This window comes from Erpetoichthys calabaricus, chromosome 2 (assembly GCF_900747795.2).
Source record: "Erpetoichthys calabaricus chromosome 2, fErpCal1.3, whole genome shotgun sequence".
NCBI classification, from domain to species: domain Eukaryota; kingdom Metazoa; phylum Chordata; class Cladistia; order Polypteriformes; family Polypteridae; genus Erpetoichthys; species Erpetoichthys calabaricus.
The window spans coordinates 324,715,279-324,740,350 of record NC_041395.2 but is presented as its reverse complement, the minus strand read 5'-3'; the positions used below and the strand labels follow the sequence as shown (position 1 = coordinate 324,740,350).

General features: G+C 37.2%; 1 protein-coding gene across 1 annotated transcript in view; it reads right to left on the bottom strand.

Moving 5' to 3' along the window:
• The window catches only part of shtn1 (shootin 1), a 278,814-nt gene that overhangs the window by 150,688 nt on the left and 103,054 nt on the right, over positions 1 to 25,072 (bottom strand). The window contains exon 4 of the mRNA XM_028796007.2: positions 8,832 to 8,926. Within this exon, the coding sequence (XP_028651840.1) occupies positions 8,832 to 8,926 (95 nt within the window). The remainder of the gene's footprint in view (positions 1 to 8,831; positions 8,927 to 25,072) is intronic.

The window sequence follows — 25,072 nt, the reverse complement described above, 5'->3', positions numbered from 1 at the left end:
AAGGCCAAATGGGTTTAAGATTGTAACTTTAAAAGCCTGCAGCTGATTCACTATACACGCAATGTGGGAATCATAAAAACACTATGAAATACTGAGAGTCGGGGATGCTCTGTAAGAGCTGGAGAGCACACAGTGTTTAATTTACCCAAGGAGCATTTTCACTATCAGCAGTCAAAATGGATTGCTTTGTTCTGTGGGCTCCTCTTGGCACATAACAACATAATGAGGAGCAAGGTGTCTCGCTGCATGAGGGAAAAGAAAGCCATTAACTAGCACTTCTTCACAGCAACAGTGACCTGTGGCTCTGGGGGCCCGCAGGCAAAGCAGAAGAATGGAGCAGCAATGGCACAAGGCTTAAAGACTCATAGAAAGACACATGCTGAGAATAATGAGAGGCAAGAGAAAGAGAATGGATAGGAGAAAAGACCAAAGTGACATCACTAAACCACGCTGGAGACATGGTAAAACATAATGACCGGAGTACTAGGCGATGACTTTTTTCCGTTAACATTTTCTATGCTTTTCATCTGTAAAGGGTTAGGATTACAAATTCATGTTACCTAGCTTCATAAGACAACATTTATTCAGAGAAAGGTTATTACAAATAACCTACTAAACACGGTAAGGAAATAGATAAAGCACAAAAATGCACACTGTAAGTTTGAAGCGGGTATGCTGGTAGGGGAGAAAGCTAAATTAAGGATGACAAACAATGGATTGCAGTAAACAGATCTAACATTGACACTTGACTGTTACTAGAGACCTGTCCATGTTCAGTATCAGAAAGTAAGAATTATCAGCTATAGTAAAAACATACAAAATGGTTTGATATATATTTACTTTTCTTCTTTTCTATCTAAATTAAAAATAGTACGCCTGATTGTACCCCACTGGCTACTGGTTAAAAAAAGCTGTATGATGAAAGAATTGAGGCTACAAAAAATTGATCCTAGGACAAGTTAACATTGTACCAGACAACAATAATATTCTTACCTATGGCAGCATAGCTTTGGTGCAATTCTTTCTATACAATATGTTAAAGACGGCAATAGAAAAAGTGTGTTTTTTCTGATTGTTCATCCTTTACTTTATACTGTGATCTACTGAGTAAAATTGTGCATAAACCTTCAAATGTGTAAAACCATATAAGACAGTGATAACAGTAAAAACACTGCCATACAGCATATCATTATAACTCTAGCACTGCCATCATGTGTTGGGTGTTCAGTAGCTACTGAAACTAGAGAACCAAACATTTCAAACAAGCCAGTCTCTGAAACAAAAATGTCTCTTCCTAAACAAAAGTAAAAGAGGTAGTAAAATTAAGCATCACTGAAGCATTTGAAAACACTGATGGGAATCTGATCTTCCATTAAAAACTGATGTAATTATTTGAGATGATGCTAATAATGCTACCATTTAAAAGGTAAATTAAATTGTGATTTCTGCAACAATAGTAGGCTTATCTGAGCATTAGCTTTGAAGACAGTAAGTTAGTAGCAGATTATATTTAATATCATAATTTTAAGATCTGCCTGGCAAAAGTGTCCCTAAGTTAGCCTGGAACTCATCTTTGTTTTTTTTCCTTTTTTTCCCCTTTTTCAGCTGTTTATAAAACCTGTTTAACATAAACACAGAATAAATGCCTTTTCACATACACAAAAAAAACCCACTTTACACAGAGCGTGATAACCTTACAGAACCTTCGTTGTAGGTGTACCTGAGCAAGCCATAATCAGACTACTTGGCCCTCCCATGTATACTATTTAATGAGGAATAAGTACGCTTTTGCATAAAATATACATACCGGTACTTAGAGATTCACAAAGAACGCAATATGTGATTTTTTGGTGGATACGTGACTTCCTAGTGAGTATGACTCTAGAGCCCATCAATTTCAAAAAACTACATTAAAGATATTAGAATATGCCTGCAATTGCCTCCTGACAGTGAATTACATGGCAGTCTATCTGGAAACTCCCTGCAGTGGTGAGAGAATTCAAGTATCAAGATGTAAAGAGCATCAAGAATTCAGGTATCAAGAGCAGGAGCTGGCATTAGCTGCGAAGAAAGTTTAGGGCAAAGTTGGCCTGAATCACATGTGCTAGGGTTTAGCACTATGGGTGACTTGGACAAGAACAAGGGATAAGGGCAAGGACAATCCTAACTAGCTTGTACTGAACAAATACAGAGGGATCTCCACACAGGGAGCACTAGCCAAGGTGTTATATACACGTGTGATGCTCTATGCATGGGTTAAGTGTGTCATTAATATAGTCAGCAGAATTTGATTAATTTAATATCAGATTGATATAGTCCTATATTATGCCTGCAGCACTTGTCATGTTCAAAGCCAGCAATATAGTTATTGCCTGGTTACATTTTTCTTTTTGTGGGCAAAGCTTAATGTTTTTCTTTGGTTAACTTTATTGGATGATGACTGAGAAAGAGGATTGTTCTGTTGATGTGAGCTCAACTGCTGCTTATAGTGGCACAGACCTCATCCGACTAACGCTGACTGATTAGTGCATCAGTATTTCTACCTTTCATTGAATTTAAATTGTGTTTCAACTGTTTTTTTTAATACTTTAACAGGATTTATTTTAATTAAATTGGAAATTCATTGACTAGTGCTCGACCACAGAAATGTATATCTTAAGATTTGCCTTGGGTGACTGGTATATAAATATACAAAAATAATTGCTGTGTATACACCTCTCTGCAGTGTTTAGAAACAAGATTGTATTCAATCAAACTAAAGGAACATTCCTTTAGCTCAAGTTGCTTACATTCTTTTTCACTGCAAGAAGCAAGAATTACATCTATAGTATCAATGCTACAGCCTTATTGTATAGAAGATTGTTCTGCAGAAATCTTAATTTAAAAATAATAAATATAATTAAATAAAAAAATTTATTTTGTGCAAAATGTTTTCTGAATCAGCTTTCATCCATGCTCCTGTGTCTTTTCGGAAATCCTGAGTTTAAACAACTGGTATCTATTCAACTTATTTCTTTCATAATTTGAAATAATTCTGTAACATTTCCTATTAAACTCTGCTTAATTAGGCTTGTTTAGGGTTTTTTTTTTTTTTACTTTCTTCTTTTTTTTTTTTTTTACTCTTCTTCTTTGTAATATGATGACCAACAATGTACAAAGCACATTAGAGTTGACCTTAAAAATGCATTGCAGAACATAAACATAATCTTTCACCACACAAAGAATGTATTAACAGTATTTTATTATATTATGATTGCTGGTAAAGTTTCGATATTAGCTGAGGTCCCACAACCCTGGATTGGATTAAGCAGGTTCAATAGTGGATGGTTGCTAATGGTATAACAACTTAAACTTTTTGTCATGAGTGCTACTGTCAACTACACTACTTTACAATATATTGCGTTTATTCAGTGGTTCTCTATTTGAAGAAAAACATCCTGACATTTATGCAATATTTAGCCTTAACAAGTTTCCATCTATTTCCCCATGTTCTGACCGAAGAAGTAATTTTAAAATAACAGTCTAGATCCATTGTACTAATTTCCATTGTATTTTAAACCCTTTGATCATGTCATCTGTTAATCTCTGTTTGCTTAACACTAGAATTACCAGAGCCTACGAAAAAACTCATAGATCCGTCCCACCTTAAATCGCTTCTCACCTCTCCGTCAGCGTCCTTTGTCCTGTAAATGTGTGGATATGCAACAAACAGCAAGCAGCCTGCTATCACATCCCCCACCACTGCACAGTTTTCTCAGTTCAAGTTTGTTTACCTGCGTGTCAGTTGCTTAGAGTTGTATAGAGTGAGAAGTCAAGCAAAATGACACCTTTTATAAATACTATATCGTTATTTGAAACACTTGCATTTCATGTGTGTTCCGTGTCTACAACGATCTATGTAAACACAATGTTAAAACAGAAACGTTTTTTCATGTTTTAGTAATAATTGACAAAATATAGACATGAAGTGTATAATGTGTACAGGACAAAGGACGCTAACGGAGAGGTGAGAAGCGATTTAAGGTGGGATGGATCTATGAGTTTTTTCGTAGGCTCTGGTAATTCTAGTGTTAAACTGAAAATGTTCAGTGTCTTAATTATTTCCTCTTAACTGTGGAAATGGATTTGCTCTTCTCTGGGCATTTTTGTATTTGTGCTACATCTTTTACATAGCCTAGAAAGTAAAACTGTCTGTTGTACTGCAGGTTAAGTCTCACCAGTGTCTTACAGAGCTTAAGCATAACCTCCTCTGACTTGCACTCTACACATTGTGCTAAATAACCTAACATCCTATTAACTTTCTTGATCAGTTCTGTACACTGCATAGATGTAGAGTGTTTTAAATCCACTACAACTTCTAGGTCCTTCTCATGAGAGGTACTTTTAAGCTTCAAACTGTCCAATGTATATTCAAATCTAAAATGTTCAATTCCTATGTGTAATATCTTACAATTACTTACATCAAATTTCATCTGGCACACATTTTCTTAAGCTTTTATTCTGTCCTAATCCTTCTGTAATTATCTGGTTTATTCTATATTATCTGCCATTCCACCAAGTTTGCTATCATCTGCTAACTTAACTAACCTACTTGGATCTGCCCAGTCAACCTTTTCTTATTAGAGGATAATATTTACTATATTCTAGTCTACAGTAATTTCCCCTTTGTGAAGGAATGTTTGAAAAATACCCATCAAAGATTTATATATGCACTCACTAACCTCCTTAAACTCTCTAGAATAAACACCACCCAGTCAAAAGTGATTTGTTTGATTTCTGGATGTATAATCCAAGCAGCACTTCCCTCTCTGCCAAATTATTAAGTACCTCCTTGCCTGACCGCTACAGAGAGGATATTCACTTCTTCACATCTGAAAACTTGAGAAAATGCAAGTTGTTACAGCATTTTACGGTATTTTACTGTCTATATATTTTTATTCTCCCATAGTGTTACTGATAAACTTTACCTCCTCCTCGACAAGTCTTTTACTAATAAAATACTGAAAGTATCTGTTTTGGTCATCTTTTGCCATTTCTGTAATATCTCTCTCTAACTGCCATTTACCTTTCCTAATATCTTTTTTAACAGTTGCAGTCAAAAAGTATGCCTACAGTTATTACTGGAGTCATTTGTCTTATACACTGTAAACAGTTTTTTTCCCCCTTGCAGCTTCATTTTAATCTCATTATTTACCCACTGCAAGGATTTTCTTTAATTTCTTACTGCCTCTGAATTTCAGGATGATTTTGTCCTGCAACTAGGTGTAATACTAAATCCGTACTTGTGACTAAAATTTTTATTTTTATACTGTATTGAGGATTTGTTCTGTTCTGTGTATTGTACTGTATTGTATTGACCCCCTTCTTTTGACACCCACTGCACGCCCAACCTTCCTGGAAAGGGGTCTCTCTTTGAACTGCCTTTCCCAAGGTTTCTTCCATTTTTCCCTACAAGGTTTTTTTTTGGGAGTTTTTTCTTGTCTTCTTAGAGAGTCGAGGCTGGGGGGCTGTCAAGAGGCAGGGCCTGTTAAAGCCTATTGCAGCACTTCTTGTGTGATTTTGGGCTATACAAAAATAAATTGTATTGTATTGTATTGTAATAAAATTTAGCTTGTTCTCACTGTTCTCTCCACTTATTAAAGCTTATCCCAGTTTATAGTTTTACAATTTTTCCCACATCTGCTCAAAAGTTTCACTTTTAAAGTTAAACTCAATGGTTCATTGTCCTCAAGCTCGTAAATTCTGTCCTGGCTATTAAAAAGTACTAAATTTACACAGGCTTGTTGGTATTTTACATCTAAAAACCGCTGCACATATACCTTGTAAGGTTAGCCTAGTTAACGTTTAGGTAATGAAAATTCTCCATGACTATAATATCCCCCTCTCAAACTTGCCTTTTTAATATAATTAAAAAGACACACTTTGAAACTACTGTCATTGAATACATATAATGCATTCCAAATATAAGGTCTCTGTCACTAATGATTTCTAACTGAACCCAGACCCTCACCTTCAATGAGATGTGGATCATTATCCAAATGAAGGCATGCATTTAAATGATGTTTTCCTTAATGAATATCTCCTTCCTTTTTTGTTTTGCTAATACTTCCTAAAAATGTGTAAACATCTATGTTATTCTCATCCTGATCTCAATTTTTAGCCACATTTCTGTCACTGCTATGATATGATAATTATGCTAAAGTATATTCCACTCCAAGTAACTTATTTTATTTTTGATACCCCTAACATTAAAGCAAGCAATTTTAAAGTACTATCAATGATATTTTTGGCTCTTTAAGTATGGGCTGGAAATTTTAAAATTACATTTTTATTTATAGGCCTGCCTTAAACTACGTGCCCATGCCCCAGCCACTTTGAACAATCCTCAACTAACTTAGTCATGCACCTTTCCAATTTGTCCCTCTGATTTAAATGTAACCCATCACAGCAGAACAGGTCCCATTCAATAAACCTTCTAATCTTCTAAGTCTTACCTGTATTGGTGAACAACACAGAAAGAACGTCAAAGAAAACCACTGTGTCAGATCTGCTGCTTAGCTTGGCACCTAACATTTTATGTTTGAACTGCAGAACTAACAGCTTGCCCTTATATATGTTATTTGTTCCAACATGGTTATTGACTACTGGAATCCATCTCCGCTCTAGCCAGGACCCTATCCATCATTCCAGTGAGGTCTCCAACCTATGCAACTGGAAGGCCACAGAGAGAGACAGCTAAGTTTTCCATTATCACTACCTCTCTGTTATTAGATACATGCTTTATGGTGATCTATTGGGGACCCCATACCTGCCTACCACCTCAGAGGTATCAGAGTCACAGTCCAGCTCTGCAAGGTCCTGAAAAAGGTTTGGACTTTTAGCTCTGAGGTTGAGGTGCATCCTTTATTTTCCACATATGTCTAACTGTGCACACTATCTCCTTAAATGACACCTGGGCAAGATCCACCGATTATCTACAATAATGCAGGCTAGCCACCTCATCCTCATAACCTGAGCTTGAGCTTCTAAACCAACTGGCATCTCCTTCAGACATAGTCCTTAATGACACACAACCTGTCTAAGCCACCCGCCCAAAATAGCCCAACATCAAACAGGACTTCCACTGTATTCCCCTCATTATTACAATTTGCGTTAGTTAGCTGCTTAAACCCATTTCATTAAAAATACTATTTAAATTAAATGATTTCAATAAAGATTTATAATAATAATAATAATTTAGTTTAGAGAAACTACTGCAGGTATATAATACCTGTCATCCCCTAAAACTTCTGTAATCTCAATCCTTGACTGCCTGCTGTGTGCCTTTGTAGTTCCAAAACTTTAGATTTCTCTCACTTGTTTCTCTAGTTGACTATTTTCTTTTGCACCCTAACTTATAAGCCAAACGAAATCCAAATTGTTTGTGCTTAAATTACATGAAAACAAACAAAAAATTTTGTTATGTGTATGCATAATGACAAAAAAGATTTCTATCTATCTATCTATCTATCTATCTATCTATCTATCTATCTATCTATCTATCTATCTATCTATCTATCTATCTATCTATCTATCTATCTTCTACAAGTATTAACTCTCCTTGGTATGTAAGTCCTGAACTGCTTTACCTAGTACATCTCACAAAGTAAGCAAATTTATTTTATACTATTCATCAGTACAATACTGTATATTGAATTCCTAGTGATCTGAATGGTGTAATGGCTAAAGTTTTTGGAGTGTAAATGAAATGTCTGAAGATTAGATCACTGTATCAAACACCTCAACTGACCCTTAAAATCTCTCCAAAAAAAAAAATATATATATATATATACTGTATATCCATATTACTAACCAAGAATGGTAAACCGGATGGCATGGACGCAGGTACACGGCGATGGGACCATGAGACGTACTGCGCAGGCGCGTACAGCGCACGTCTCATAAACCACAAGCGAAGTCATATCCACTGCGCACGAAGGAGTCACAGGCCAAAAACGAAAGAGCTCGACTGACGTGAATGAGAAATGAAGCAACAACACGCCCATAGCTAACGACTACCGACATAGCCACACAAAAAAGAGGATTCTGCGCTGCAGCCCAGATTCAAACGGAAGAGGCTACGGAGGCCCCACAGGTCCACAAATATGGTATGGAGTGAAGGCACAGGCGTCACTGCCATATTGTGAGTGGCACTACTGCGGAGTGAAGTTAGGAATAATGTGCTGCTTGGGATTGTACAAACCACTGAACGCTTTACACCAAATTCAAACACAATACAGCTCAACGATACAAACACAAGCCCACCTGGATAAGATCAATGAACGCAGGCGCCTACAACGCACGTCTGAAACTGCGGAAGCACAGCAGGCACGGGTTCAAAACGAACAAGCTTGACTGACGGATATACAAACATGAGCCCGCCTAGATAAAATCAATGAACGCAGGCACCTACAACGCGCGTCTGAAATGCCACGGGCAAAGCGGGCACAGCTCCAAAACGAACGAGCTTGACTAATGTATTTCAGGATACCCAATGCCAGGGGTAGGCGAGCGAAGCGAGCAGGGGGCGGAGCCCCCTTGTGTATATATATATATATATATATATATATATATATATATATATATATATATATATATATATATATAGTTAAACAGCTCTAATAATTTGTCTTTGTAAGTCACCTTAAAATTATTATAGAAAATGTACATCATTTCACAATATAGACAGCGCAGATGTCATAATACATATATAGATTATGAAGTATTGCTCAAAAGAAGGGAAAATATCTCAGCATCATTGTAAACTTTCACTTGAATAAAAAGAGACCTACCTTTGAAGCCAGCGCTTCTGCACTTTTACGGCAAGTTGTTTCAATATCCAGATGGCCCTGTATGGCATTAACTTCTTCTATAACCTTGTGAGAAACTATGGAAGGAAAAAAAGATTAAATTAAATATCTAAAGTTTAATATGTTTGTCACATCAACACACATTACAATAATGGCCCAGTGATATGAATTATTATATGTGTGAGTTGTCACTTAGCTGGTTTGGTTGCATATCCCTACTTGATCAAAGGTGTCCCACAGATATATTGTTATGTATATGCAAATATTCTAAAATCCAAAAATCTCCAAAATCTGAAATACTTCTGGTCACATGCATTTCTATTTAGGGATACTCAACCTGTAGTAAAGGGATCAAAAAATAACCAACTCCACCATCTGCCTACAAATTCTACTTGAACGTGTTGACGCCAGTCATATTTCTGGAACAGCATATACTATAAATGTGTATTTCTGTTTCAAGTTAAAATAATCACGGTGAACCTGCACACTCAATAACACCAGTAACACAATTCTACCCAGCAAGATTGGTACAGTATGTTTGCACTATGTACAGTCATGGCCAAAATTATCAGCACCACTGGAATTTTCCCAGAAAATGCACCATTTCTCCCAGAAAATTATTGCAATCACAAATGTTTTTGTATATACACGTTTATTTCCTTTATGTGCATTGGAACAACACAAAAAAACAGGAAAAAAAGCCAAATCTGACATCATGTCACACAGAACTCCAAAAATGGGCTGGACAAAATTATTGGCACCCTTTCAAAATTGTGGGTAAATCGTTTTATTTCAAGCATGTGATGCTCGTTTGAACTCACCTATGGCAAGAAACAGGTGCTGGCAATATAGCAATCATACCTGAAGCCAGTTAAAATGGAGAGACGTTGACTCAACCTTTCTGTTGTGTGTCTGAGTGTGCCACACTAAGCATGGAGAACAGAAAGAAGAACAGAGAATTGTCTGAGGACTTGAGAACAAAAACTGTGGAAAAATATCAACAATCTCAAGGCTACAAGTCCATCTCCAGAGATCTTCATGTTTCTTTGTCCACTGTGCGCAACATAATCAAGAAGTTCACAACACATGGCACTGTAGCTAATCTCCCTGGACGTGGACAGAAGAGAATGGTGGATAAACAGCCCCAATCAACTTCAAAACATATTCAAGCTGTTCTGCAGACTCAGGGTGCAACAGTGTCAGCTCGAAGTATCCGTCGACATTTGAACGAAATGAAATGCTATGGCAGGAGAGCCAGGAGGACCCCACTGCTGACACAGAAACATAAAAAAGCCAGACTGGAGTTGGCCAAAATGTACTTGAAGCCAAAATCCTTCTGGGCGAACGTCTTGTGGACAGATGAGACCACGGTAGAGCTTTTTGGTAATGGTCATCATTCTACTGTTTACAGAAAACGGAATGAGGCCTATGAAGAAAAGAACACAGTACCTACAGTCAAACATGGTGGAGGTTCTAAGATGTTTTGGGGATGTTTTGCTGCCTCTGGCACTGGATGCCTTGACTGTGTGCATGGCATCATGAAATCTGAAGACTACCAAAAGATATTGGGGCGCAATGTAGGGCCCAGTGTCAGAAAGCTGGGTTTGCGTCAGAGGTCATGGGTGTTCCAGCAGGACAATGACCCCAAACATACCTCGAAAAGCACTCAGAAATGGTTGAAGACAATGCGCTGGAGAGTTCTGAAGTGGCCAGCAATGAGTCCGGATCTAAAACCGACTGAACACTTATGGAGAGATCTCAAAATTGCTGTTGGGAGAAGGCGCCCTTCAAATCTGAGAAACCTTGAGCAGTTTGCAAAAGAAGAGTGGTCGGAAATTCCAGTTGAGAGGTGTAACTAGCTTGTTGACGGTTATAGGAAGCGCTTGATTTCAGTTATTTTTTCCAAAGGGCGTGCAACCAAATATTAAGTAGAGTGTGCCAATAATTTTGTCCAGCCCAGTTTTTGAGTTTTGTGTGACATGATGTCAGATTTGGCTTTTTTTCTCTGTTTTTTTGTGTTGTTCCAATGCACATAAAGGAAATAAACATGTGGAAACCAAAACATTTGTAATTGCATCAATTTTCTGGGAGAAATGGTGCATTTTCAAGGAAAATTCCAGGGGTACCGATAATTTCGGCCATGACTGTAGTTAAGAATTTGTGTAGAGCAATAGAGCAAATAATGACTGAGTGACAAGAAGGTATGCCCTTGTTAAATTGAAATCTGCTAAGGTGACCCCAACGATAAGACACACACACAACCTCTTATAAATAAAGAGGTCACTCTAATGCCTTAATTATCAAAACAGGTTAATCTTGTTAAAAAGGTTAAGAAAACAAGTTACTGCAGTGTTCTTGGACCAGCATGTTTGGCCACTTAATCTATGTGCTACTTCATATTTCCTGTTTGGTTGCAGATTTCAAGCTAAATTACAGAAAGAATCTAAAAATCCCAGGGTGGCATACATCCTTGTCATGTAAGTTTTCTGAAAATCTTCACCATTGACATAAAATAGTTGCCTTTAAAATAGATGTCAACAGAAATGATAAAAGGTCTAGTCTTTCTAGCACTCTTAAAAACTCTATTCAGCCGAGATCTCAATTAAAAAAAATATAGACGGATTACTGGTTTTCAAATGACTGTCACACACTGGAATCAAATTCACTGAAAATGCTGCAGAGATTTTCTGCAGTTGTGCCCTTGAAATGAAAGCCTATATTGTTTTTCTTTAACCAGTCTTTACGTAAATTAACAGTTCAAGTTACACTTTTTTCACTTTGTTTTCTTATGTTTCATATTGCTGCACCTTGTTTATTTTTGAATGTCTACAATAGACAACTGATATAGTTCTCAGTTTTATCTGTGGACAGAAGTACTGGAAGAAGAAAAGCAGCAGCAGCTTTATAATTTGCAGATACATTTTTAACTCTTAAATCTGCAGTGTTCTGCATTATATTCAAAATCTTCACCTCACTCTGTTGAGGTGAAGTTCAATACACATAATAAATATTTTTTAAGGTCATTTCAAAAGCAGAAGGTGTATAGTTATTACATTAAAAGGGTCTAAACCATAATGAATAATTTAAATAAATACTGATTCACATTCTTTTTGGTAGATTTTCTACAACTGATTAAGGCACTGGGCTGAAAGATGTTAGTGTTGTTTCTTTACAACTCCAGCATTGTGAGTTCAAACACTGGTCCAGGCACTGTCTGTAAGGACTGCACACATTTAACCTATGTTTGTACAAGTTTTCTTTCAGATCCTATGTGCATTTATATTGACTGGTGACTCAAAACTGACTGTATATATTTGAGTACAGGTGTGTGAATACACTGACATCTTATTCTATGCATGGTCATTACTTGTTGTGCACCTGCTTATTTGATCTTGTAGTACAATTAGCGGGTGCAGAAAATAGGTGAACAAATCAATGATAAAAGAAAAACACCAAATATGATACATAAAAACAATCACAACTTACTATGCACAACCGATCATTTGAAGTAATTAGATACCCAATGTAATTCAATTTACTTTTATACATCGTGGTTATTTCCAGCAGTTTGGGTCAGAGTACTATGTGACTTGTGAAACAGTAGAAGAATTATTAGTAAGCACATAAAAATTAAAGAAATTCTAATATATATAACAACATAAACAAAACTTAATAAGCATATGTCTAGATAGTAACAGAGAAAAGTAAAACTAAACTTGAGTGTAATTAGATAGATAGATAGATAGATAGATAGATAGATAGATAGATAGATAGACAGACAGACAGACAGACAGACAGACAGACAGACAGACAGACAGACAGACAGACAGACAGACAGACAGATAGATAGATAGATAGATAGATAGATAGATAGATAGATAGATAGATAGATAGATAGATAGATAGATACTTTATTAATCCCAATGGGATTAACATTTGAGTGTAGGTATGTGAGTGATTCTGCATTGTGATACATTCAAATTCCTTCTCATTTATAGTAATTTCCTGCTCTGTGCCTGATTCTGACCCACTTTGACCCCATACTGAAATAAGTCAGCATCAAAAATAGGTGAACATACAGTATGAGCTATTTAAAAAGAAAAGCATATAAGATATACATCAAAACCTGCTTTGTGTAACTGAGTCCTTTAAGTCAGTAGATATCCAATTCAGTTTATTTTTATGCAAACAGTAGTTTCTAAGCAAAACAGCACAGAAATTATTGATAAACACATATAATGTATGGGGCGGCATGGTGGCGCAGTGGTAGCGCTGCTGCCTTGCAGTTAGGAGACCCGGGTTCGCTTCCCGGTCCTCCCTGCGTGGACTTTGCATGTTCTCCCCGTGTCTGCGTGGGTTTCCTCTGGGCACTCCGGTTTCCTCCCACAGTCCAAAGACATGTAGGTTAGGTGGATTGGCGATTCTAAATTGGCCCTAGTGTGTGCTTGGTGTGTGGGTGTGTTTGTGTGTGTCCTGCGGTGGGTTGGCACCCTGCCCAGGATTGGTTCCTGCCTTGTGCCCTGTGTTGGCTGGGATTGGCTCCAGCAGACCCCCGTGACCCTGTGTTTCAGATTCAGTGGGTTGGAAAATGGATGGATGGATATAACGTATGTACTGTATAATAAACTTGAAAGATAAACTAAACCTCAGAGAAATTAGCATTTGGAGAAATTAAAACTTAAATATTTGGAGATTGAGTACTAATACAAGTTTTTCAATCTCAAAAGTGTCTTCTCTGCTTCCTTTTATTAGCCTCAGAATCACCTGTTACAGTTCAGGCAAACTCTCCAAGTGTGCACAGTGCAGGTAATAATAATGTAAAAACCATGAAATTCTGGCAACTTGTCTATCACTGGCCCAAGATAAATCTACCTTAAATGCCACTGTAGAAGCTAAAAAGATAAAAGAAAATGAGTGCATTTTAACCGGCAAACAAAAACATCTTTAACAATTATGTAGAAGTAATATGAGGCACCCGTGTCAATAATCAAAAGTTAGTCTTCATCCATATTTAAAAATAGAAGCTTAATGGGCCTCTTTCTAAGCTGATGAGATTTATTCCACAGTTTGGGAAACCTATAGCTGAGACTCTCAAGCGACTCTCCACACTAGTGTTTAGATCTGGATGGTGTATGTGCCCAAAAAGAAGTCTAACTGCATTCTTGTACTATTGCTTGCGTACTAAAGTGTCAGCGGGCATTTTTCGTGGCATTACATGTGTAATTTGTGAGCATGCCCTTGTCGATTAAACAGAGGAAGCTCTACAGTCTACTTGTAACTTTATGCTATAGGAAAATAAGTAAATAAATCAAGGTAAATAATGTTCGACCTGGCTTTTATATAAGTAACATATAAATGCTTCTTATGTAAAGACCATCACAAAACATAATCACAAACACGACTTTGTAGGATACGTTGGAGAGCTTTGTAAGCCGTGCTGTTTCTTTGAAGGATAGGTGTGGGGCAGACTGATTGGCAGGATGACGCCGGACTTCGTCCCGTATCCAAACGGTGCCATCTTTCGCCTTTACGCTTGGTGCAGCTGCGTTGTTCTTATAAAGATGCAAATGATGCTGAAGTGGACGTTTCTTGCTAGGAGGGCTTCTGTTCTCTTTCTCCGATCTGAGTTTACATCTGTTATAGTTTGTCTTTATTTGAAAACAGCAGTGTCAGATCGGGGCGAGCATGAACGCGACTGAGAGCATAAAACTGAATTAAAAAAACTTTAACATTTAAAAGTACCATACATTTACAGCGGCGGTTACAAACTCAGATCAAATATATGCTTTTATTGTATAATAGTAACAATAATAACAGTTCACTACTCAAAACGCTTATTTTGGGACACGTTAAGACTCGAACCCAGGACCTTCTGAATAGGAGTCAGCAGTCAACACTAACCTGATTTCTTTTTCTTTGGTTATAGTCTTGGGGAAAAAAAGGCATTTGTTCTGTTATACTTGTATCTTTTGAGAAAGTGCATATTTAATATTTGGACTTCAAATATAATCTTCACACATTATACACTTCATGTCTACATTTTGTCATTAATGCTAAAACATGGAAAAAGTTTGTCTTTTATGTATGTGTTCAACATTTTCTGTCATCCTACACTTACGAAGATCTTTGTAGACACACAATACACGCGAAATGCATGTGTTCCGAATAACGATATATATTTTTAGCCTAGGTACCTGACTCACTGATAAACAAGGCTTCAGTTGGGAGAGATTTTTGCAGTTTTTCTGATGGTGGGGGGGATGGTATAGCAGGCTGCTTGCTGCTTGGGATTATCGACACATTTACAAGACAAAAGATGCTGAATGGAGAGGTGCGAGTGGATTTAAGGTGGGCCGGATTTACGGGTTTTCTCGTAAACTTTGGTAATTCTAGTGTTAAGATTACAGGGTACACTATGGAAAACTTTATGGTATGATGCATGGCAAGGTGATAATGGGGAAGTTCATTTAAAACTGTAGCCAGGAAGCAATTCTTTATGCAAAGAGTTGTAGGACTCAAGAACAAACTAGCAAGATATGGAGATGAATCAGGAACCTGGACAAATTTTAAGAAGAATCTTGATGAGGACAGTATTAGCTAAATAAATGGGCCAGATGGACTGATTGTCTCCTCTCATTTGTCAAATTTCTTATGTATTCTTATGAAAAGTCATTAAGGGCTGTAAATGTTTATAGAAAAATGTAAAAATCATTTGGGTGGAAGCTAGTGTAGTCACTTAAAAACTGGAGGCAGAAGACAATGTTCAAACGTCTTAGCTGTAATTATTATCCTTGCTTTTAAATTTACCATACATTACTAAACAAATAAGCTGAAAAGGCTGTCAAAAAGATTTTTAATAGTCTTCAAATTAAAGGGATGAATGAAATAGTTCCAGATCCTACACATTAAGAAACCATCCTAATTCCTAAATTTGTGAAAGCAGACTTAATAAAATATAAAAAAGGTTTACCAATAGGTAAAACAGTGTCAAACATGACCCCTAAACTTGAGTGTATTCACCAAAACATTAAAATGTAAAGTATTTGAGCTTGATGTAGAGCTAGGCAATATATAAAATATTTTATTTGATTCAATATTGAAAAGGACAATATGCAAAAGAGAATATTGCAAATGCCAGCACATTTATTTAATTTTCCATAACTTCTATTGAATGTAAAGCAAAATCTATGTGTGATGCTCTATAAGAGTGACTACAGCAAGTTTGCCCATGTTGCATAGTGGTGGTGAGGAGTATGAAAACAAAATGGAGAAACAGAGGAGGAAAAATTTTGAAAAGGCAGTGTAAGCTCTGTTGTTTGGAAATGATTTGGTTTAACCTGAGAAGACAAGGCTGGCAACACAACAAACTCTTCAATATATGATTGCAAAATACCTGTACTGCAAATATAAATTATGTGAAATTGTAGCTTAAAGCTAGAAAAATAAGTTTGCTTCCGCTGCATATACTGCACAGTGCCTCGATAACTGGTCTCCTGGTAGGAGTTTCAGCACCTACAGAAAAAGTGTTTAATAGAATAAACTCATTCTGTCTCTTCATTTGGATTTGGTCCAGATATTTGCACCTGAAAGAGGTTGCTTTATTTAAGCCCAGAAGCCTCTGCGGAAATAAACAAACTGAACTCGGATTATTTCAGCATAGAACATGGAATTCAACCAGGCTGCCTACTATCACCGATGCTATTTGTAATTGCTATTGAATCACTGTCCTTTTGTCTTCATAAAAACTCAGAAATAAAGGGAATCTTACTTACAGCAAAAAAGTAAAAACTTATAACTGATGGGGCACTGATTTAGCCAGCTAATTTTGCTTTGTCTTGGACAGTGCATGCCATGATCTTCATACCTTTAGGTATATGTGCCCTCTGCGGTTAAGGCACAGTAAAGCTACTTGATATGGAGGGATGGGAAACATATCAAAGTAACCTAATAGTGGCCTTGACATGTCCCATCCTTCCAACCATCCCCACCAAATAAATACATTTTAAGTAAAGTGGCAACATGAGGATGAGGACTTATCAAAGAGTGTTTCAAAATTAAAAGGCAAGCATCATCTGGCGCTCAATTATCACAAAATGAACAGGAAGATGAGGAGAGGTACAGTAAACACAGAGGTACGAACATTCTGTCATTATGTAAATTGTGTTAACACTGTGTGTGACAGTGTCACTATCACTATCAGGACAAATGGATGCCAAATAAGATCTCTATGGCAGATGAAGGATGTGAAAATTTAGGCTGCAGGCTGTTAAATAACTGCTTGTACTTAGCTGCCTGTATTTTCTTCCCTTCATATGTATAACGGTGCTATCTAGATATCATAGACATCACCAAGTTCTGTAGTGGTCAGAAAGGTTTTAAGGAAAAGGCAGCACATTCAGCCTGCAGTTATTGTAATGTCATAATTATTATCTAATTGATCCTACTACCTAAGCGCGCTCCATGGCCATATTATGTCTACAGGAAATATACCCCAGGGTTTGATTGTGTTTACATGCCTGATCATTTAATAGCTACAAATCATGGGCCAGTAATATTAAAAAAGGGTATCAGGGGCAACTACTTAGGTGTTTACTGAATCCATTTATGTTATTTCAGATGCTTAACGTCACCCTCAACAAACATATTTTCCTCAGGTGTCTGGGACAATATCAAGTCAGTCTTTAAATTTTACTAAATGTCAGTCATGAAATTTCTGCAATATAATCAATTATGTGACATAATGTATAATATATATAATGTAGTTCCAGAGATAATTGTGTTTTAAAATTTATCCTTAAATTCATATACTTTAATTATGCAATTACTTCAAAGCACGTTTGATATTATTATTATTATTTATTATTATATATTACTTATAATTAACTTGCATGTTTAGTTTATCACTGCTTTGATCAATTGTATTAAATGAAGGCATCTGTGTTTTTTTAAATCCATTTTTTGTTAATTTATTTTGGCTTTTTTTTTTTTTTTGTGGGGTGCTACCATTAATCCGTGCCTAGGGCTGCATGTGGGCTTCAAACGGCACTGTGTGGGTCACATGGGAAGAACTATATGTGCCCTGTGTTGGCTGGGATTGGCTCCAGCAGACCCCCGTGACCCTGTGTTCGGATTCAGCGGGTTGGAAAATGGATGGATGGATAGAAGTCTTTAAAGTTATTGAACAGTTGTTGTTATGTAAAATTTTATATACAAGTTGATAAATATTTTGCATGTCTTTATTTGTAACTTAGGCAAAGCAATGTAACATTAGTGTTACATTAGTGAGAAGAATTCATGTTTACCCCCCTTTTAGGAATGAGTCTCTTTGAATTTTACGACAGGGTTGGGAGAAGTGCCTCAATCTCTCAGTCGACCCCCACAGGAAAGCCAGACTGCCTAGCTGACAAACTTTAGCTCAATAAATGGTTTTGTGGGATGGCAGGTGTCAAGATGCCCTCAGTGGTCTGAAGTATTGCTGTTTGGAACTGTCTTCTATCAGAAGCCTTTAAGTACCATGACGTCCTATTGGCTCTAGAGGTTGGACAGAAAACCTATAAATTTGCTTGCTTTACCTCACCCTCTTTCTCTTACCAAAATGATGAAAGACCATCACACATTATGAACTGAAAAGGACAACACAATGAATAGCACAGCTCGGCAGCCATATTGAGACAGGTATGCGGCCTGTTCTGAAGAAAGCTGACCACAAATGATGCCTTAACTAGAGACATTTTAAATAACTAAGAAGTCTGTGTGCCACCTGAAACTGCACCTCACCATTTATCAGGTTGTATGGTTGCCAATATTCAAATGTACTTTGCATATTGTTATTATTTATGAATACTATCAATAATACATTATTTAAATTGTAACTTAACTCCTGCTTGTCTTTTACTACACCTAATTGCCTGAGGATATACTGTACATGTAGAAGGGAAGGTGGGGAGAAGTTATATGGTACAATACCTTATAAACATTGGTAAGTCTGTGAGATTTGAGACATTCTGACAAAGGCTACATATTAATAACACAAAATGGGAAAGTACAGTAAAATATTACCAAGATAAAACAACAGTGTTTGAAGGTTATAAAGTTATTGAACAGTGTTTGGTTTTGTCTGCATTATTGTTCCATCAATTACTAAAATCACACATAATTGGTCAACTGTACCTCTCCCAACTCTGAAACCTGCTTGTTCTTCCACTATAACTGTTTCAACATATTGTTTTAGCAGTTGTTGTAACATTCTTGTATAGACATTCCCTGGAACACTCAGTAGGCTGATACCTCGATAGTTACTGCAGTCCTTTTTGCCTTACTTGTATATTGGCACAATGATGGCTTTACCCCAATCTTTTGCATACTTTTTCTCTGCATATATTTTGTTGGAAAGTATGTGCATCAAGTATATAGAACTCTGTTCACTGGTTGTATCATTTCAGCCATGACATTATCTAGTCCTGGTGCCTTTCCCTTTCTCAGTGCTATAATTGCCATTTTCATCTCGACTTCAAGAAAATTCTCCATTGTTTGGCTCTCATTTCTTGTTTCCATCTCAGTAAGTACTTCTACATCTACCGGGTTTTGTACATTGTACAGTTCGCAGAAATACTCTTTCCACCTAGTTTCTATTTCCTATTTCTTCTTTTTTCCCATCTACGTTGCTTTCTCACATTCCAGTAAATGGTATAAGACCATAAGCAATCAATCAAGGACAGTGTTTCTACACAGATCATAAAGTTGCAGTTGAATAATTATTTGTTGTATAAACTGTAAAAAATATATGGTTCATTCAATATACTTAGACTTAGAGCCTCCTGAATCACTCACTGCATCTGCACAGGGCAGCAAGCTTTCTGCAACGATCACAATTGGCTGTGGTAGCTACAGTTTCTTTCCAATCAGTTTCAACTGCTTTGAAATCTTTGAGTCAAGCAGCTGTCCAGGTCTTGAAGTGGTGGTCCTGTGTTCACTTTCTGTTTCTTGGTTTCTAGTTCACTGCTGTCTTAGGAATTCAGCGATAGGGTAGTACTAGGAAATGGCCTGTCAAGCACATTCGACAACCAGAGACTGTGTCATCCAGTTTCAACAGACATCACCAACAGAATACTTTGTCATTGATGAAGCAATCAAGGTAGGTGATGTTGAGTATTTGTTATATGCACCATTGGTGGACCACTGGAAGACTGATGTTGCTTGACCCATCCTTCAGTGTATGTACTCATCTCCACCGCTGTTCATCACAATGGTGTTACTCAGATAGGTGTATTTGGTCACTTTGTCAACTTCCTTTCCTCCAGTTGTGACAGCTGCTGGAGATTCAGCACCTTTCTTTTCCAGCCATTGTCTCTGGTCTGCCCAACAGCTGTGTTTGACTCTGTTGTCAAACAGGCAGTGAAGCTCCTTGGCCACTTCCTTTTCCTCATGGGTCCTTGCCTGGTCATGTTGTGACTTAGCTGCTCTCCTCTCATCGATGAGCTTCCATTATCGGTGTTGTGTTGCCCCCTTTGGCATCGAATCACCATCTCTGTGCTCACTATGACCGTTTCTGAGTTGATCCCATTGCATGTCGATGATTGTGTGGTCTCATAGTAGTTTATAAAAAGTTTCGCAGGCCAAGCTGAAAACGGTATATCATTGCCTAGTCTCTTACTTCTTTACATTGAGAGGACTTGCAGTCTCATTCTTCTTATGGCATCTCAGGAGTCAAAGTTTAATGCTGGCTCTAAAGAGGTGCTGCTTGGATCCAATATCTGCACCTCTCTGCACTCTCACAGAGCTGATAACTGATCTCTATTGTCTAATGATACACATATAGTAGATTTCATTCTGGATGCAGCCATCGGGAGGATTGCCAGGCTTTCAAGTGTATGTCTTTATGTGGGTAAAAGATGTTGCCAATGCAGACATTGTTGGTACCATGCAGCAGCAATAGGTGTTCTTCATTATCATTTGTTCAAGATGCTGATAAATTTGGTCCAATCACATGGTCAAGATTGTCTCCACTGCCACTAATTTGAGCATTCATGTCACAGACTAACAGTGTCATGTCATGACAAGGGATGTCTGTTAGGACATCTTGACATTGGTCAGAGAATGTGTCTTTATATGCTTTATCAGTGTCTTCTATCGGCGCATACACATGAATGATGGTCATCTTAGTATGTTGCCACTGTAAACAGACTGTGATTACACGATCACTGATGGGATTCCAGTTGAGCAGTGCACCAGCTGCCTCTTGCAGCATGTCAGACCCATGCCTTACATGTGCTGCCAGTCTTTTCGGCATAAAGAATCATAGTTCCCTCGATGGTGATCTTTTCACTGCCCATTCAACAATGTGTGTTTAGATCCAATATGTCCATCCAGTAATTTTTTCATTTCCTGCAATAGTTGTACCAGTTTTCCGCATTGATGTAATGTCCATACATTCTACATTCCAATTTGGGTAGTTGTTTTGGAACTTGGGATGTTTGACAACATCAAGCTATGCAAACCCATATGGATTTCTTCCAGTGTTGTCAACATCTGGTCAATGTTACCATGCAGTTTTGTTTATTTTGTTAATTTTCTCTTGCAATTTGTATTTTTTTTTGGCTTAGCACTAACCCTCCACTTTTCACTTCCGGGATTGGGACAATCGCTGAGTGCTAGACTTCACTTTATGATATAGTATTCACTCCTGTTTAAACTATTGTCTCCAGTTTGTGAGGGATATACAAGTAAGAATTTCATTATACTACAGTATATACAACTAACAATAAATTAGATTACTAAGTGGAATGTTGGCTTTTGCAATATATCTTTTTGTTCTTCTTGTAAGACTTTTAAAATCTTCCTTTTTAGGTTTTATGTTAAGGACATTGATTTATCCAGTAACAGTGTGTGCATTCCATCTTCTATATTCTTCACTGCACAATTTCTAATAATACGCTGGGCATGCAGTGGAAATGCTAGACAATACAATCTAGTCCTTTCCAATTTTGAACCATTCTCTTTTTCCATAATAAGGGTCAGGGGTAGTGTGTATACATATACTGTATATTTCTCATCATCACCTTGGTTCTTCAACATGTAGATTAAATTAGCTATATAAATGTAATGAATTATTATTATTAGTAGTAGTAGTATATTCTATGCCACAATCTTACTATTAAAATAAAGAAAGAATATTAAGGTTAATGTTTGCATTCACTGCGGTGGGTTGGCACCCTGCCCAGGATTGGTTCCTGCCTTGTGCCCTGTGTTGGCTGGGATTGGCTCCAGCAGACCCCCGTGACCCTGTGTTCGGATTCAGCGGGTTGCAAAATGGATGGATGTTTGCATTCAAATTTTCTTTTTCAGACATTTTTGCCATGTATAACTTCTCTTTTAATGCTCATCTCAGGTAATCATAAGATAAATGTTTTTTATAGATGCCATTGTAAAAAAAAAAAAAGTACTTTTTTTTTTACATTAAAATATTTTTTTATTAGAATGCCCCTTAGGTCTTACAACAGCAAATCAAATAAATATAAGTCTGACATGGCCACAGAACACAATGAATTTCTTCCGTATCAGATATTCTGTGTGTAATTTGTTTTGGCATTTTTAGATCTTTATCCAACAATTTATGCATTTATTTAGTGGTTTTAACCCAAGGAATTCATTTTTTTTTTCCCTAGAGGCTTCCAGAAAAAAAAGTTATCACATAATATCATTTTGTTTTATTATAGCGGCAGCCATACTTTGCATTTTAGTATTATGGTTTCCTTGGGAATGTTTCTCAGAAGGCTTCAGGGGCACACAGCGTGTGATGTCACCAGAGTGACCATATAAAGGTTGGCACGTATATCCCTTACTGTAAGAATGCAAGATTAGATAAACAAAGTACAAGACAGTGTTGCTTTTCTTTGAGTTTACAAATTATTTCCACTAGATTATGACTTTAATTCATAAGTAACGATTTGGCATACATGGAAGACAGTATTGATTCCTGGATCCCAGAAACTCCTGGTTGTCTCTCATAAAATATTTCCTGTCTCCCTTCAAGATCAGGAGGACATCTCCATTTTGTATTTTATGGTGCACTATCAATTTTTATTCCACTTCAGGTGCTGGATACATGGTCACTCAATATTTTCATTAATCATCAAAACAAGGGAGAAATTAATGCTGGACACAGTGAGAGCAAAGCTCTGGCTCCCACCATTCTTGACGGTGGTTACCAAGTAAGATTCTTTTAAGCAAAGTTTGTGTTTGTTTTACCTGCCAACAAGACTTCCATTATGATCAAACACCATCACTTTTAACTAATCTTTTTAAACCACATTGCTTATAGGTTTTGTGTTAACTGTAAGTATTGTTTGTCAAACTGTTTTTCACCTGCATTATTATCATTCTTTAATTTAATATTATTTATTGTATCAGTATGCTGCTGCTGAAGAATGTGAATTTCCCATTGGGATTAATAAAGTATCTATCTATCTATCTATCTATACAGACAAGGTTATTCTTTAATGGTGGCCATTTTATTCCTGATGGCAGGCACTTGAACTTTGGCTTTAACATGTACATTTATTTGCTTAGCAGACACTTTTATCCAAAGCGACGTACAATAGAGGTCAACATAATCAAGTAACATCATTGTTTGGGGTCAAGTGTAATAGGACAAGGGTACAAAATTGATCATCCCAAGTGAAGAGTTCAGAACAAAATACAAGCGAGTTGAAAGTCCCAGATTTTACAAAATCTAACAGCCGGTATCAGTTGGATAGAAATTCACCAAAAAAGGAAAGTCTTCAAAAGCTTCTTGGAAACCCTGTTTATTTGGAGATGGTAAGTTGTTCCAAACTGTTTAGTAATTTCTAGGTGCAGGATACACTTATATCTTGGAAGGTATTCAAAGAAATAGATTTGTACTGCTTTTGACTTTTATCTGTATGTAGACTGCTTTTCTAATTGTGGAGTGAGAGAAGTAATGTTGTATGAGAATGACTTTCTTATCCTTCTTTGACTAAAAAGCTGATACATTTGTTTTTCCAGTGAACTTCCTAACAGCAGATTTCTTTTGATACAGTACGGTATGAGCATGAGACATACAAAAAAAAAAAAGAAGTACTTGATACCACACTAAAAACTACCTTACTTCATATTGTGGAAGTCCAGCCCTGGACACAGACAGGCAGACACCGATGGTTCCAACATACAGCTATTTACAAGTGTCTCGCACAGCACACAGTGCCCCTGCACCAATCACCCTCAAGTCTGGGCCTTTCAATGCGCCTTCCTTCACCGCCTCTACTCCTCTCCTCTGAGCTTTTTCCTCTTCCTCCCAACTCAGGCTAATGACTGGAGGGAGGCGGCCTCTTTTATCCCCACCCGGATATGCTCCAGGTGCCCTCTGCTGAACTTCCTGTGGTACTTTCTGGTGTGGCAGAAGTGCTGGCATCCAGGGCTCCTTAATTGTCCAGGCGCCCCCTGGTGGTGGTCATGGGCCCCTATAGGGTTGCGCTTCCATGTTCAATTCTCGTGGCCCCCATACCAACCAAGGCGGCTGCCCTCTCGTGGTCCAGGGGAGGCACAGTCCCTCTCCTGGTTCTTCCAGGTGTCGTGGCTGGGCACAGCTCCCAGCCGACCACCACAATATCCACACAACGTCAATTCCCAATGACCATCTTTTTTATTTCTGGGTGCTACTTATTCTAACTACCTTTAAAATTTTATGAAGCAAGAAAAATAACGCAATAATTACACAAGTGTCCTAATTAGTAACAAATTAATAATGAAAAAGTAAAATATTTATCAAATGAGTTTGCTTCATATACTGTAGTATTAGGAAGAAGTGAATGACAACGACATTAAAACAGAAAAAAAAATTTTTTCCATCACATAGCATATTTTACCTTATCAGATGTCACATACTTATTCAAACATTTTAGTTACTACAGTGCATTTAATTATAGTATACCCAATTACTGTCAAAAAAAAACTGTTGACGTAATATAACAATGTTAAACCTATTTAATCCAGTTCAGAACTACAGAGGGGGTGGAGATCTTGGCAGCACTGGGTTCATGGCAGGAAACAGCCCTTGACGTGGTATCTGACCATCACAGGACCCACTCATGCACATTTGAAGAATACACTGGCAGCAGGTCCTTCTGCATGAACTTAGTCACAAATAGCCATCCATCTTTCTTAATGTTATTTATAAAAATGATGTGAAAATGGCAGTTTCTCAT